This window comes from Plutella xylostella, chromosome 19 (genome assembly GCF_932276165.1).
Source record: "Plutella xylostella chromosome 19, ilPluXylo3.1, whole genome shotgun sequence".
NCBI classification, from domain to species: Eukaryota; Metazoa; Arthropoda; class Insecta; order Lepidoptera; family Plutellidae; genus Plutella; species Plutella xylostella.
Genome location: NC_063999.1, coordinates 7,935,193 through 7,950,501, shown reverse-complemented (window position 1 = coordinate 7,950,501; position 15,309 = coordinate 7,935,193). Strand labels below are relative to the sequence as shown.

Here is a 15,309-nt window from a genome sequence, read left to right as displayed (position 1 = left end):
ACATCTATCGCTTCTACACGCACTACCAACTAACACTAGCTATCATACCGTACCTACCTTATGCACCACTTCACTAACGCCATACATAGTTAACTAGTTCCAAACTTTACTACTAGATGGCGCTGTTACACCATTACGCAATAATATTGGGCAATGCAGAGGTGTGCCTCGAATCAAATTGCTGTGCCGTTTGTTAAGTGAAAACTGTCAAACTACCGTTATTCGCCTACCTTCAAAACGTTCATTGATACCGCATAAGCAGTCATTCACATACATAAGTTATCATTGTTTATCGGTACACGGAAACCGTAGCTTACAAAGTTTTTTATCTGATAAAACTGTGTTTTTTATCAGGTGAGCGAAAATGAAACACATCTGGCCTTGTTCGAGCCAGTATTCATCATAGCATGAACTCAGGTGGTCCTATAGACTGTACCTAGGCTCTAGTTTAAACTAAACACGATTTTAGAATGACGATCAAGTGATTACTAATTTAAAAATGACGCAGAATAAAGTGATTTTGAAGATTGTGGTGGATTTCATTGTCTTGGCATGTGGTGAGTTGTTAAATTTAGTTTTTAATTGTTTGTAGACACGCTACCTACTTCGCACTAAGGAAAACAGCTGTTAAAATTGTAACAGTAGTTAAAGCCACTTGTTTACATTTATTATGACAGATAGTACTTACCTACCTACATAGTCGATTCATAAAACTTATCATCAGTCCATTTTCGTCCACGGCTATTGTTGACACAGCTTTAGCAGGGCGTCTCCCAATTCTGTCCTCGGCCTTCCTCATCCAACCACTACCGGCTGCCTGTCTGATACTTTTTAATTCCACCACTCCAGCTAACACTCCTTCACAACTGATAGCCAAAACCCCTTTAAAAATCGTATTTTTTTTCTATAACTTTGAATGCAACGCAACAAAAGTTTCTAATTTCCATCCCCCTAAATAAAATAAAAAAATGTAGTTACGTTATCATTTATTTGTATAAAAATCGGGTTCCGCTCATCTGGCATAATCTTTATTGACCAAAACTCATTTCGCATAACTCGTATGGTCTAAACTTTTTTGGCCGAACCATCACTTTGCCAAGACTTATGTGGCATAAGGCTCGTTTCGTCTAAAACTCTATAGGCACAATCTTTAAACACCTAAGTTTCGTTTGCTCAAATTTATGTTCGTCTATACCTATGTATAATCTTGTTTCTCTTAATGTTATCTTAATAAATAATATATTAAGTATGTAGTAAATGTACAAATTGTGGTATTTTTCTCCTACATCCCGAAAATCACGATATTGTATGATCAAAAAATCGAAAGTTAACGACCAATATAATTATTACAAACCCCATGAGATCGAAACCTAAAAATAGGTGCGACGACGAGCAAAGCGAGGAGGAGCATGTTAGGTGCACATGTTCATCAAAACCAAAGCGGAGCGGAGCGGAGCGTTTTCCAAACAGCGGAAACAATACAAGGCACCAGTTTGCGCTATGTAGGGAGACGCTCCGTCAAAGTTAAAGCCAAACGAATATTATTACTTTGTATAAACCTATGCCATAGCCTTATTAGGCTATTCAAGATTTGGCCATACCATTATTAGGCTAAACAATGTTATGCGAAATAACTTTTTACTAAACGAGATTTATGCCATACGATTTTCGGCGTAACGAGACTTTGACCAAACGTTACTATGCAATACGAGATTAGGCAAACAAATCTTATGCCAAAAAAGGTAGAACCATAAAAATCGCTTTAAGCGATAAGGCCGCCATTTTTGTACATATGTGTTAGTATTTAAGTTATAGAAGTTTATTTCATGTGTGTGCAAATAAAGAATATTCTATCTATACCTACTATCTATCTATTTGTAGTTTCGGGAGCTACTTTTCCTAATCTATAGGTACCTAGGTAGCTAGGTATAATAGTATATATATGTAAGTACCTATAGGTAGTTGTAGGTACTTATATAATTATGTATATTCGACCACCTGTACGTTGAAGTTAAGTAACTTTCTGCTAAAATAGCAGAGCTCCCATCTTGCATTTCTTTCACCTGAAGAATATTTTCTGCTCGTCTATTTTCCCAACCCAATTTCTCTAACCTATAAACCTTTACCTTGACATTTCCAGTGTCATTTCCCCTACTGGCCCTATCTCTATGGGCCGAGCCCTACCACCGCGGGTACTTCGAGGATGACCTTTCTATCCGGCTGCCGTACAAGGAACAGACGATATCTGAGGCGGTCTGTGCGGCTATTGGATTCGCGATTAATGTTGTCACGGTGAGTTAGTAAAGTGAAGTAGGTGCATGACTATTTTTAACATTATGAGACAGAAAAGTGATGCCAATGTGAATGGCTCTTATTGAAATGTGAAGCAATATAATACCCCTCGTCACTATCGATAGTAAAACAACAATAATTCGGTGCAAAGTAGGTAAAAAATGCTTAATCAAAGTTTACCTGTTTACTTGAAATCATAGAATGCGGACTCGGGTGTAGTTGAAATGTACCTACTGAAGCGTATCATATAAACCTGAAGGTCTAATACCTACCAGCGAACTTAAGTGAAGCAAACCATAAAATCAACCAAAACCGTTCTAAGTATCTCTTATAAAAATCCAAATCATAGTTAATCTAGTCACCTACGAGTACCTATTAATGTTCCTTGGGCCCATAAATCAAATCAATAAGTTGATGTCATTTTCAAATAGGTATCTATTGGTTGATGGAATTTGTCACTACTTAGGTTTGTTTGAACTATCTGTTGTGTTTGTGTAAGGATGATGCAAAAAGCTTAGTGTACTTATTACGTCATTAGATAGCTCTTGGCGAGCTGAACAAAAATGGCCACTAGTTCCAAATATTAGTCCGTTCATAAATAAGTAACAATTACTAAAACTTGCCAGTTGTATAAGAAAAGAATAAGGTTAAGTTTTTTTTCATAATTTACTACCTACTGAAAATCAAGACTATAATTATCAAGACAGGCAGCATACTTATTCATTCATGTTCTTTTTATAGGATTCATGAATATCCTTGTTAATGATACCTATCCTATATCACACTTCACTATTGGAGCGGGTACCAGATTTCTTACAATCTCTTGCATCCTTCCTTGTCTTTTGTCTCTAATTTTCAGGACAACTTGAGTTACGTTAACGTTGCATCAGCACATTAATTTACGCTAGCTATGTATGTAGGTACTCTACGCATCTACCTATACCTACTGAAGAGTGAAGAGTGATTAATCGTTTCACACTAAATAATGTGATTCATTGACCGGATCGATCTTAGCTATAAAGGTGATTCAGGTGAATGTACTCAAAGATTATCTCTTTGTGTGGACGAAGCAAAACAAATATTATCGATAAGTGTTATTTGTGTTTCCTTTATTAGCTTAGGTATACTTACCTGAATATACATATAAACTGAAATATAAACTGTACAGAGCATGTATAAAATTTCATTCATTGCCAGCTGGAGTCTGACGGTATACCTCCTACTATCTTATTCCTTCAGTTTAGAGTTTCAGAGCTATTCAAAGAGTTTTTTGATATAATAGATATAATAGATAATGATTTTGATGATAAGTAGTTATACTTATCATCAAAATCATCCCAAAGGAATTTACACTATACATAATTAATACACAGTACACTATAACACACACCAAGGGAGGGACGGCGACCAGTCGGTAGACCGCCGACCCGTTGGTCCGATGACATTAGGAGAGTGACTGGACCAAGCTGGATGAGTGTAGCACAGGACCGTGGGACTTGGCATAACATGGAGGAGGCCTATACCCTGCAGTGGGTTGACATAGGCTGATGATGATGATGATGATGACACTATAATTAATGACCGCTACAGAACAGAGCTACTTTAGCTTGCAGAATTTAAGATTTATGGTATCGTGGTTACTATTGTTATCTTACGAATAAACTAAGTTGCTACCCTTATCCATTCAAACCTTTCTGATAAAATCCAATACCTACACACCTACAGCCTTTCTGCAAAAACGTTTTTGTCACACGGTTAGGAATTACCTAGTTAACTAATACCTAGACAAAAAGCCTAGCTAACCTTAAACCCAATCCACCTTCCAGATAATAGCCATAGAAGTGTACCGGGACAAGAAGGGTAAAGGCGTAGGGGAGAAGTTCCTCTGCGGCCGGGTGCTCCCAGGCTGGGCGTGGGACGCCTACGTGGCCATTGGGGTCTTCACTTTCGGCGGCGCGTGTCAGCAGCTGACTTCCAACAGCGCCAAGTACGTCATCGGGAGACTACGACCGCATTTTTATGATGTGAGTAGCTTACTAACAACGTGACGATCAATTTGGAATACTAGTAACTAGGTGTGTAATGTAGCGTGGGACACCCCTTATTCTTTTTTCCTCTGGCAACACTGGTGCCTGCTAGTTTGGTTTTTGAAACTCCTGAGCAAAATTTCATAAATTTAGACTGAATTATCAATTTTCAATACGTTGTGTATAGTCTAAAACATAAAAGTGAACATCTTTCTTATAATTAAATAGTCCAGCACTCCAAGTGACTTCAAAAATTTTGGTTTTGCATTCTAAACAAATTTGGTGCGCGTGGGCTGTCGGCCATCATTACCTTTTTACCAAAACAAAATGATTTGCCCGGCATGCGAAAAACCAATAGGTGACCGTGAGTTATTACGATGCACCGCGTGTAATAAGTGCTACAACTTCCAATGCGTGAATATTTCGGTCTCCTACTATCAGGCTAACCTACAAAATCTGCGTCGTCTATGGCAATGTCCTGAATGTAACGGCAAGATAAATACTAGACGGCGAGGCGACAGCACTCCGATCCGCCGCCTACCTGATGCAGCCAGTGCAGGTGCGCCCGATATGGATATGTCATGTGAGGAAATAGAGCCAGCTACTGAAAATGCTGCAACTCATCGCACAGGCTCTGGAGATTCCGACAGTATCACGTACGATAAGTTTGCTGAACTGATGGACAAGAAGCTGGAATACAAACTTGGCACCAAAATAGATAGTCTGAAGTGCATTCTGGAAGGCAAACTTGAGGCCATGATAAGTAAGTTTGAATCTAATCTTACTAACATAAGTGACACCCTCTCCACCCGCCTGCAGCAGGCCTGCGATGACATAATTTCCCTCAACAAACGTCTCCTTACTGTGGAGCTAGAGAACCAACAATTACGATCTGATCTCTCCGCAGCCAATGCAAACCACAATGCTGCTGCTGGGCCTGGCTCGGAACAAGATGGAACGATTGCACAGCTGCAGGAATCTATTGCAGAACTTCGCTCGGACCTCAATGAGCGGGAACAATCAGCTCTGCTTACAGATATTGAGATCTCTGGGATCCCGGAGCTTGATGGTGAGTCCCCACTTCATATAGTGATGGCTGTTGCGAAAAAGCTGGGAACTATTCTTGAGGAAAGGGACATTGTGTCTGCCATGCGCATGGGACCAAGGCGCATTGTCAGCATAAGCAGCAGTGGACCCACATCGCGGTCCCGCCCCCTGGTAATCCGTTTGGCTCGGCGTGCTACCCGTGATGAGCTGATCAAGTGTGCTAGGGTGCGGCGAGGGGCAACCACAACAGACCTTGGCTTGGCAGCTCATGACCCCAAGCCATTTTACCTGAACGAGCGTCTCACAAAATTCAACAGAATTCTATTTGGAAAGGTCAGAGTGAGTCGACAGCAAAAAAATTGGAAGCATGCTTGGACGAGGGATGGCAGAATATATGCAAGGCAAACTGATGTCTCCCCAGCCTTCCTGATCCGTTCTGAAGCTGATCTAGAGCATATTTTTGGTGTTAATTTGCCTAAATCTTCTACCTGAGCTATTTAATATATTTGTTTTTATTCAATGTGTCATTTACCTACTTAGTGTCCATTCTGCATTGGAATTTGTGTGTTCATACTTGATCATAGGCTCTGTTATTTTATATCAAGCTGATTTTGAATTGAATAACATACCGACACTGCTTTCAAACTGCAGTTTTGTCCTTTCTGACCTGTGCATTCTACATAGTTTAGTGGCATTCCAGTTTTTACATGTAGAATCCTATCATTATAATGTTCCTTTTAACTTTTGGTTGTACCTTATGTTAATATCAAAACACTTTAAAATGTTATCTAACTGTTATTATTGTTATGTAACTAGTCTGATGTTTGAAAATAGTCTAGCCTTCCTGATCTGTTCTGAAGCTGATCTAGAGCGTGTTTTTGGTGTCAATTTGCCTAAATCTTCTACCTGAGCTATCTAATATATTTGTTTTTTCTTCAATGTGTCATTTACCTACTTAGTGTCCATTCTGCATTGGAATTTGTGTGTTCATACTTGATCATAGGCGCTGTTATTTTATATCAAGCTGATTTTGAATTGAATAACATACCGACACTGCTTTCAAACTGCAGTTTTGACCTTTCTAACCTGTGCATTCTACATATTTTAGTGGCATTCCAGTTTTTACATGTAGAATCCTATCATTATAATGTTCCTAACTTTTGGTTGTACCTCATGTTAATATCAAAACACTTTAAACTGTTATCTAACTGGTATTATTGTTATGTAACTAGTCTGATGTTTGAAAATAGTATTAATGAAACAACCCTTGCTGTCTATGTTTCTGTATTAAACATCTGTAGCATTGTCGACAGCTAATATCTTCTTGTATCTTACATGTCTAATGCTATGCTATATAGTAGTCTACTGGAAATATGAATAATTAAACAACTGTTGCTTTTTTATGATTCTGTATTAAATATATGTGGCATTGTTCACATCAATCAATCAGTGCTACTTATTCATTTGCTGGAAATTAATATTATTTGTTACATTAATGTTTTCAAAGTACACTAGTATCTTGCATTATATTATTGTGATAGCTCATAAATATGTATTACTGTACCTATATTCATGCCTGCATAATGTTTTTTTTAGTTCTGTCTGTCTGTGTGGTAATGACTGTGTGTTTGTTACTGAGACTAGTATTTATATAACATAAACTATAATACCTACAGGTTTTGTTTGCTTAGTGCTATTTCACCTACTTATATCAATATACATAAATATTAATATTATATTTAGTCTTGCATTGTTGAACCTTTTTGTATCTAGATATGTACCTACTATCTACGTATGTGATGCTGTTCTTGAATTAATTAACATGCCCACACTATTTCCATGCAGGAGCATTGGGCTGTTTTACATCTGTGTATTGTACCTACATAATTATTTTTATTATGTGATATTCCTCTGTGTACTTGTGGGTGCCTATAATCATAGACTAAATAATCCTCAATATTTTCTGATATACCTTAGCAATGAGTTGAAACTATGTAACTATTGTTTTGTGGTTGTCTTTGTGTTATATACATACTGGAGGTGTACTATGTACCAGTTAGGATGTTGCTTGCTCAATTTAAATTCAGACAGGTTGAGTGTTGAAGTGGAACAGGAGACAGATTCTTTTTCAGCCACATATGTGTGGCACAGGTGCTGTGATGATGGTTTTGTCCTTTTCATAGTATATACTGGGCATTTTCAGCTTGAAAACAAATCTGTTTTATTTATTTGTCATTTGCACTGGTTTATTATGCATACACTTTAGTAAGTGGGTAGGTATGCCACCCTGATCTCTTTTCCATGAATAATAACAAATTCTTAAAATTAGGTCTATTTAATGCAGGTTCTTTAAATACAGGACATGATGACTTTATTTTCGCAATGGATCGTTTTCAGGCAGATATAGTTGCTATAAATGAGACGTGGCTTGGCCAGGGACAGGGGGCGTGCGCGCCCTCAGTGCCGGGCTACAGGCTACGCCATGCACCCCGCCCCGCACACATGGGGCGCTCTCGCGGGGGCGGTGTTGGTTTTTATATTAAGAATAATATTAATGTGCGTTACCTAAATCACCCTTCAGTTAATGTAGAACAATACTGGATTTCAACGCGAGTTAAAGGATACCGTATAGCTATAGGTACGGCTTATAGACCGTCGTGGATAAATCTAGATGTATTTATTGATGCCTTAACAGAATCAGTAACTTCTTTTTCTAATCATGATCAAGTGGTCCTACTAGGTGATTTTAATGTTAATATGATGGATATGAGTACTAATGAAGCTAAAAAAATTAACCAATTTATTGATTACCTACATTTAAAACAAGTAGTTACTCAGCCTACACATTACTCTGTGGGTAATGAGACTCTTATAGACCTTGTTTGTACTAATATAAAAGTTAGTGATGTCACTGTCACCAATATCACCGGGTCGTTGGGACACGCCATGATAAATGTAACTTTAGCCATAAAAAAAATTAAACCCCCAGTTAAATTCTTAACTTTTAGACCTATAAATCATATAAACTTAGAAAACTTTAACAGAGATCTTTTTGCATTAGACTTCGAAGCTTTAATTAGTTGCTCTACAGTGGATTTGGCAGTAAATCAATTTAACATCTTAATAACATCACTCTTTGATAAACATGCACCTGTTAGATCCATTAGGGTTCGAGAGGGTCAGTCTCTCCCGTGGGTGACTGACTCTTGCAAGCTAATGATTGACTTACGTAACAAAGCACATGAGAAATTTAGACTAACTAAATCCGATGAACATAAAAAGCACTATAAAGATTTAAAAAAACTTGTCGTTACTAGTATAGCCAATGAAAAACGCGCCTATTTTGATCAATTTATTAATACCCAAATTAATGAACCGAAAAAGCTTTGGAAAAATTTGAAGAATAAGGTCTTAGTCGATCCTTCTAAAAGTGACAGCTTACCAGATTCTTTTAATGATCCAAACAAAATTAATGAGCATTTTTTAGATATTCCTGGTACTAACGATGTTCCTGTTTCCAACCTTGACTTTTTTACTACTCACCGTTTTGGTACTGCTGTGTTCGAGCTTAACCCAGTCTCTGAAACTGAGATTGCCAGATATATTGTTGCTATAACATCCAATGCTACAGGCATAGATGGTATTAACCGGGATATGATTTTGCTTACACTTCCACATACTTTAACAGCTATTACTGCTATCGTTAATAGGTCTATTACTGAACAGTCTGTTCCGAAGTGCTGGAAATCAGCACTAATTAACCCACTGCCTAAGGTCGACCAACCCACTTCACTTAAGGATCTAAGGCCAATTAGTATTCTACCTTTTTTATCAAAACTAGTAGAGAAAGCCGTCTACACCCAACTTATAAAATTTATTGAGGAAAACAATATACTTCCATCCTTACAGTCTGGATTCCGCAAGAATCGTGGTACAATTACTGCATTGCTTGATGTTACAGATAATATTCTGGCTGAACAGGACATAGGTAATGCGACGATTCTATCGTTGCTGGACTTCTCACGTGCGTTTGATTGCCTGGATATTGATCTGCTTCTAGCTAAATTAACTTACTATGGTATAAGTGGTCATGCCATTGATTGGTTCAACAGTTATCTGTCGAATAGAACCCAGTCTGTCAAACTAATGCTGAATAATGGCACTAGCATCACATCAAACCCTTTACCCGTTAGTCGTGGGGTACCGCAAGGCTCAATCCTTGGCCCCCTTTTGTTTATAATTTATAGCACGGATCTAACCGCTGAAATTAAATATTGTAAGTACCACTGTTACGCTGATGATGTTCAACTCTATGCATCAGTCGCACCGGATAATTTGCAAAAAGTACTGGAGGGAATCAATGGTGATCTTGATAACATAGATAACTGGTCTAAAGATAATGCGTTGGTGCTGAACCCATCTAAATCGAAATATATGGTTTTGGGCTCCACTATGCAGGTCAGAAACATTATTAATACTAATGCTTTAACTATAAACATGAAAGGCCAGAGTATTGAACGCGTTCACGAGGCAAAGTGTCTGGGTTTGCTCCTTGATAGTGGTTTAAAATTTGAAAATCACATTCAGAATATTGTCAAAAACTGTTTTTTCCGTCTTAAAGTTCTATATAAAATCCGCTCCTTACTAACAGAAAAAGTACGCATTACGCTGTGTGAGACTCTAATCCTCTCTAGGCTGAATTATGGAGATACTGTTTACGGCCCTTGTCTTCTTGAGCGAACTCGGCGTCTAATACAGCGGGTGCAAAACGCCTGCTGTCGTTTTTGTTTTGACGTACCACCTCGAGGACACATTACTCCTTTTCTAAATAAAGCATCCATGCTAAACATGGAGGCCCGAAGGTACCTGCATACTTGTAGCCTAGTTTTCGACGTGTTAAAGTTTCAAAAACCTGAATACTTGTTTTCTAAACTTTGTTTCTCCCCTTTTCATGACAGGTATGGTACTAGATCTTTCCGCCCAATTTTGTCTGTCCCTAAACATGTTAGCGCCGCGTTTGAAGGAAGTTTCCGTTATCAAGCAACAAAATGCTGGAATAATATTCCACCACCTATAAGGCTCTTAAAAAATAAAATTAATTTTAAAAATAAAATAAAATTGTTTCTTCTTATTAAGCAAAAGACTTGATAACAAATTTAGTTATCTACAATAACTATTTATTCATTACATATTTTCTATATTTTTGTTACATCCGGCGCAGATCGTCTAACAATAGATACATTCATGCAATATTAATACTATGGTGGGTGCTCTGTCATCCACTGAGTACGACCCTGTGTCTCTTGCTGGTTAGCTGCACACCTTTACAACATTATCAAACTAAAATAGGTAATTTTTCTTCAAAACAATATATTTTAAGTAGTTTTTTTTGCTCACAATTTATGTAATTCGGCACCCTTGGAACAATTAAATGGGAGGTAACTGAAAATCAGCGGTTTGCTCCTGGAGTAAACATCCACGCTGAGTTACTTCACCCTTTTGGTCCGCTTCAACACACAACCTGCCAAGTACAAACCTGTCTTTATCATAGCTACTATTTACCTAGTTATAAGTACAAATGTGTATATCTGTAATTGTGATTTGTTGTGTATGTAAGAAAGTGGATCAAATAAACGCTTTATCTATCTATCTATCTATCTATCTATTCAAATCGTCTGCTCTGCCAGTAACGGCGGAAATCATCTAATCACGCAATCTTTCAGAGAATCCCCGATAGTATAAGGTTACGAGTATATATCTTCTTTTCCATATCACTACGCTAACCTAGATAGCGTAGTACCAACATTGACTACTGGCATCAGATCTACTGACCACAGTAATTGCTGAGTTAGGTCCTTTTAACGCACTGGGCAGCAACACTATCACACTATTTTCTATTTCTTTCATCTTTTTTATGTTTTTATTTCTGTTGTATGCTTATCTGTGTTTTCTGTTGTCTCTGTGTCGAATGATTTTTTTATTTATTTCATACCCCTCCTTCCCCCACAGGTATGCCGTCCAGTCCCGACGCCCGGCTCTGCCCTCAACCAGCTCGGCTACATCCAGGACTTCACGTGCTCCTCATCAGACCAGGGCCGGCTGCAGAACATGCGGCTGTCGTTCCCGAGCGCACACTCCAGCTTTATCATGTATTCTGCTGTGTTCTTCATTGTGAGTTTTTAGACCTATTATCTATAAACCCTGAGCTATCAGGTTTGTTGGGAAAGAGTTGGCTGAAAGATTAGTGTAAGGCTGCAATATAAGGAGCAGTTGATATCACTAAAATTTACCGCTTTCGTGCACCCCTTCATATTTACATCAAAGAAAGGGTAAGTACATCTAATTGTCAATGTTTTTGCCTCCAATCTATTTCTGTAAATATGTTTTCTAATGCAAAATGTAGGCTTTCGCAAGCAGGGTCGACTTTGGAAAGCCGTAAAGGTCGCCACCGTATAAGAAGTCTCGTGCCAATTTATATTTGGCAAATTTCCGACATCGAAATGCTCAGCCCCATTCCCAAGTGAATGCTCTCTCCATTCGACCTAATCACAACAAAAGCCACTGATAAGACAACGGTTTATGTCCGTGGTAAAACGGATCGATATTGTGTCATGGACACACGGGGAAAGTTAATTAATTAAAGGCTTTGTGTTCGCCGTTTTAATTAAATATTGTATAGGGTTTAATTCACCCTATTATGGTAGGTAATAGCCCAATTCCATTGGGACAGTAATATAATTCGGGAACACGCATAAGTGTTGTGTGTTCATTCATATAGGGATAAGTAGATAAATTTGTAACTGTTATACTAACTTCAGAAGACTTCCACTGCTCGATCGGTAAAGCTAAACCTTCACTTAGCCCTTAGATCTCTTCTTTAACCCCTCCTCTCCCCGCCCACATGTATTGGCCGTCAGATCCACCCCTTTAACCACCTCCCTCTCCCCAGCTGTACCTGCAAGAGCGCGGCAAGTGGCGCGGCTCCAAGCTGCTGCGTCACGGCGTGCAGTTCGCGGCCCTGATGCTCGCGTGGTACGTGGGCCTGTCCCGCGTGGTCGACCACATGCACCACTGGAGCGACGTCGCGACGGGGTTCGCGATCGGAGCAGTTTACGGGGTTTTAGTAGTGAGTATTGCTATATGTTTTAAATACATTTTTATTACCTACGGCAGATTATTGGTTGATAATCACGATAAGTCCCACTACGACGCAGACCGAGACGCAAGACAAAAGTTTTAGGTCGCGCTCAGTTACATGGCTGGCGTGACTATTGCGTCCCCAACGGATTTAAGAGCCTGGTTAATAGCTTAGGACACGATATAATGACCGTGCCTACTCCATAAAGAGCTACCTATCATATAAACGACCCGAATATTAGACATTACCATAATCTATAAGTACTAGTAATGTTATTCAGCCATAACCTCCAACTACTATTCAAACTATATCAACAAAATAAAATTAATTTCCTCCTTTTCAGTTCAAGTGCGTGCTAAAGCCGAAGAAGTACGGGCTCCCTGGAGGCGCCTGGAGCGACCCCGCGCAGCCTGAGATGCTGCCGCGGCCGGCGCTCCGGTGACCCTCGCGGCACTCGGCCACACCACATCCGGAGTCCACTAGACACGCGTCTACGTAAAAATCACTACTTGGAATCTACCTAGATAAACATCACTCCTTAGAAATAAAATAAACAAGGAAAGGAACATTTATTTGACACACTGGCAACAAGAACCAAAAATACAGAAAATAATTCAAAACAAGCAATAACACATCAGATTGATGTCCAGAGCACAGACCTGTATTTGAATAGACAACGCTTGCCTCATTCCTTGTATAGAAACCACAGGGGTATAATCGTGACAGTTCTGACATTGCGAAAAAGAGACGCTTAGCTACATTAAGCGTAAGAAAGAAACGTTAAGCTGTAAATGTTTTTTGTCCTTTTTGCTGTGGCGCCTGTTTACGTCAGTTCTCTTTGCCAAACAATGAAACAAATGAAAAATCTTTGCCAAACAAAGGCTGACAGTTACAACAAAATTTTCTAAATGCTATTTATTTTTGATTTGCTAGTGATTTGTGGGTGTTTATTAAGTTTATTAGACTATTATCATCACTTAACGAGTGTGTGACATGGGTGGGTGGATTTTGTTCGATTTTATTGAACGAAAACACGATGGAATGATGGATGAGATATATTTTCACATGTAAGTAGATACTATCAAGTTTAACAAGCTTACATTCATCATAGTACTATCTATTGGCTCGATTTTAATATAAAACGATACTAATTTTAATACTGTAAGGTCTTTTAGTATCAGTTTTAAGTAAAAATTACGAGGTACCATATCATAACAAATCACATGGTGTTGCAAGTTATTGAAAATTTATTTTACCCACAAATATTATAGTATGCAAAGAAAATACTAGAAATTGTAACGGACTCGGGTTGGGTTAACAAATGGGGCGCACGAATTCGGTTTTTGTGAAGATTGTATTTTGTAGAAGTCATTCTCCTCTTTCAAATGAGGTTTTTTTCTTCTACGTGTGATTTCTTCTGTATAATATAAAGTTTATTGTATTGATACGAAATGCGTGTTTCCTTTAAAAAAAACCCCATCACATATTTGGCCCACGATTATAATGCTCATGCTCATCCATTTATCTCTGCTTCATAGGTTTCCGACAGAAAAAAATATATCAAGAAAATGGATAGACATTACCGGTCGCACAAATTGGGAACCAAAGAAACATACAAAAATTGTGTTCGGCACATTTTGAAGAGGATTGTTTCGATTGGACGAAGACAATGAATCATACAATCCACTCAGTTTGTGTATATTAAATAATTATATTGAAATCAAATAAGTATGAGTACCTAAAGTTTTTTTTCTTATATCGTCGGTTGACAGGAAAAACTCACTAAGGCTGATTTTTCAATATTCAGATAAATGTTATCTGGGTAATACAAACATTGAGAAACATTGAGACGCAACAGCATCAAAATTATTTCCCAGCAAAACTTTTATCTGGCTATTGAAAAATTAGCCTTTAGTGTCTTTTTCCTATAAACCGACGATATACTCAAGTTTTGTTTTTGTTATTATGATAAGTTAAATTTCCCCATATTTAGGTTTAATTTTTTGTCGGCAACATCGGTTTGAGTGAGAAAGAGAATAGTGCACACGGCGATTGCCAGTCTAGAGGTAGTAGGTCTATGATAGAAACCAAGCGTGCCATTATTTTTATACCTACTGTCACGTCAGTCACGTCACTTGAACGATTTAGTTTAGGAACGTCCCTAATGACACTGCGCTAAAGGAAGATAATTTCACTCCCTTTTTACACGCGAAGTACATGCACTTGCGTTGTCTACTCAAATACAGGTCTGTGGTCCAGAGCGTCTAAAAAGGCACCTGTGAGATTGGCGGTACGCGCATTTCAATAAGTTTATCGACGTCGATAACCGCCGCCGCCGGCCCGTGCTGTAAGGCTTGCTACCACCACCGCCTATTAGCAATCAACAATCCTTAAGCAGCATACCTGTTAAAACTGACATAATATATAAATTGTATGGATCTGAGCCATAATAATATTAGGATGCTTACCTACATAAAGAATCGGGTTCCCTGTATCTACCCGTACCGGTAACTTGATTGGGTATCTCTCTGAGAGATTTAAAACCGGGAAATGCACTAGCGCACTCGCAGAAAGATAAACAGCAGGTGACCGGTAGGGGTAGATATAGGGAACCCAGTCTCTCTATGTAAGCACCCTACCAACAGACACATTAGCAATCAAAAATCCTTGCTTATACTGATTGCTAATGTGTCTGTTGGTATAGTGATAATGATAAGGAAGTACGTTTAAAATACTATATTCCAGTGGAATCCCAAGTTAACTTTTGGGTTTTAACTTTCTCGGTACAAACCGCAAGAGTTTATT

General features: G+C 38.5%; 2 protein-coding genes across 2 annotated transcripts; both read left to right on the top strand.

Moving 5' to 3' along the window:
- Positions 1 to 372: 372 nt before the first annotated feature.
- Positions 373 to 13,070, top strand: LOC119690564 (putative phosphatidate phosphatase). Its single transcript, XM_038106059.2, has 6 exons — positions 373 to 557; positions 2,141 to 2,292; positions 4,119 to 4,316; positions 11,376 to 11,537; positions 12,316 to 12,492; positions 12,848 to 13,070. Exons 1-6 carry the CDS (start codon positions 500 to 502, stop codon positions 12,944 to 12,946), a joined length of 846 nt encoding a protein of 281 aa, XP_037961987.2. The 5' UTR covers positions 373 to 499; the 3' UTR covers positions 12,947 to 13,070.
- LOC105384444 lies at positions 4,404 to 7,482 on the top strand. Its single transcript, XM_011554677.3, has 2 exons — positions 4,404 to 5,082; positions 5,227 to 7,482. Exons 1-2 carry the CDS (start codon positions 4,647 to 4,649, stop codon positions 5,856 to 5,858), a joined length of 1,068 nt encoding a protein of 355 aa, XP_011552979.3. The 5' UTR covers positions 4,404 to 4,646; the 3' UTR covers positions 5,859 to 7,482.
- Positions 13,071 to 15,309: the final 2,239 nt, after the last annotated feature.

Excerpts from the sequence above, each read along its gene's own strand:
- LOC119690564 (XM_038106059.2), top strand. The coding sequence starts at position 500 with ATGACGCAGAATAAAGTGATTTTGAAGATTGTGGTGGATTTCATTGTC. Across the intron at positions 558-2,140 it reads TTTCATTGTCTTGGCATGTG|TGTCATTTCCCCTACTGGCC; the intron begins GTGAGTTGTTAA and ends TGACATTTCCAG. Across the intron at positions 12,493-12,847 it reads CAGTTTACGGGGTTTTAGTA|TTCAAGTGCGTGCTAAAGCC; the intron begins GTGAGTATTGCT and ends CCTCCTTTTCAG.
- LOC105384444 (XM_011554677.3), top strand. The coding sequence starts at position 4,647 with ATGATTTGCCCGGCATGCGAAAAACCAATAGGTGACCGTGAGTTATTA. Across the intron at positions 5,083-5,226 it reads CAAACTTGAGGCCATGATAA|CCAATGCAAACCACAATGCT; the intron begins GTAAGTTTGAAT and ends ATCTCTCCGCAG.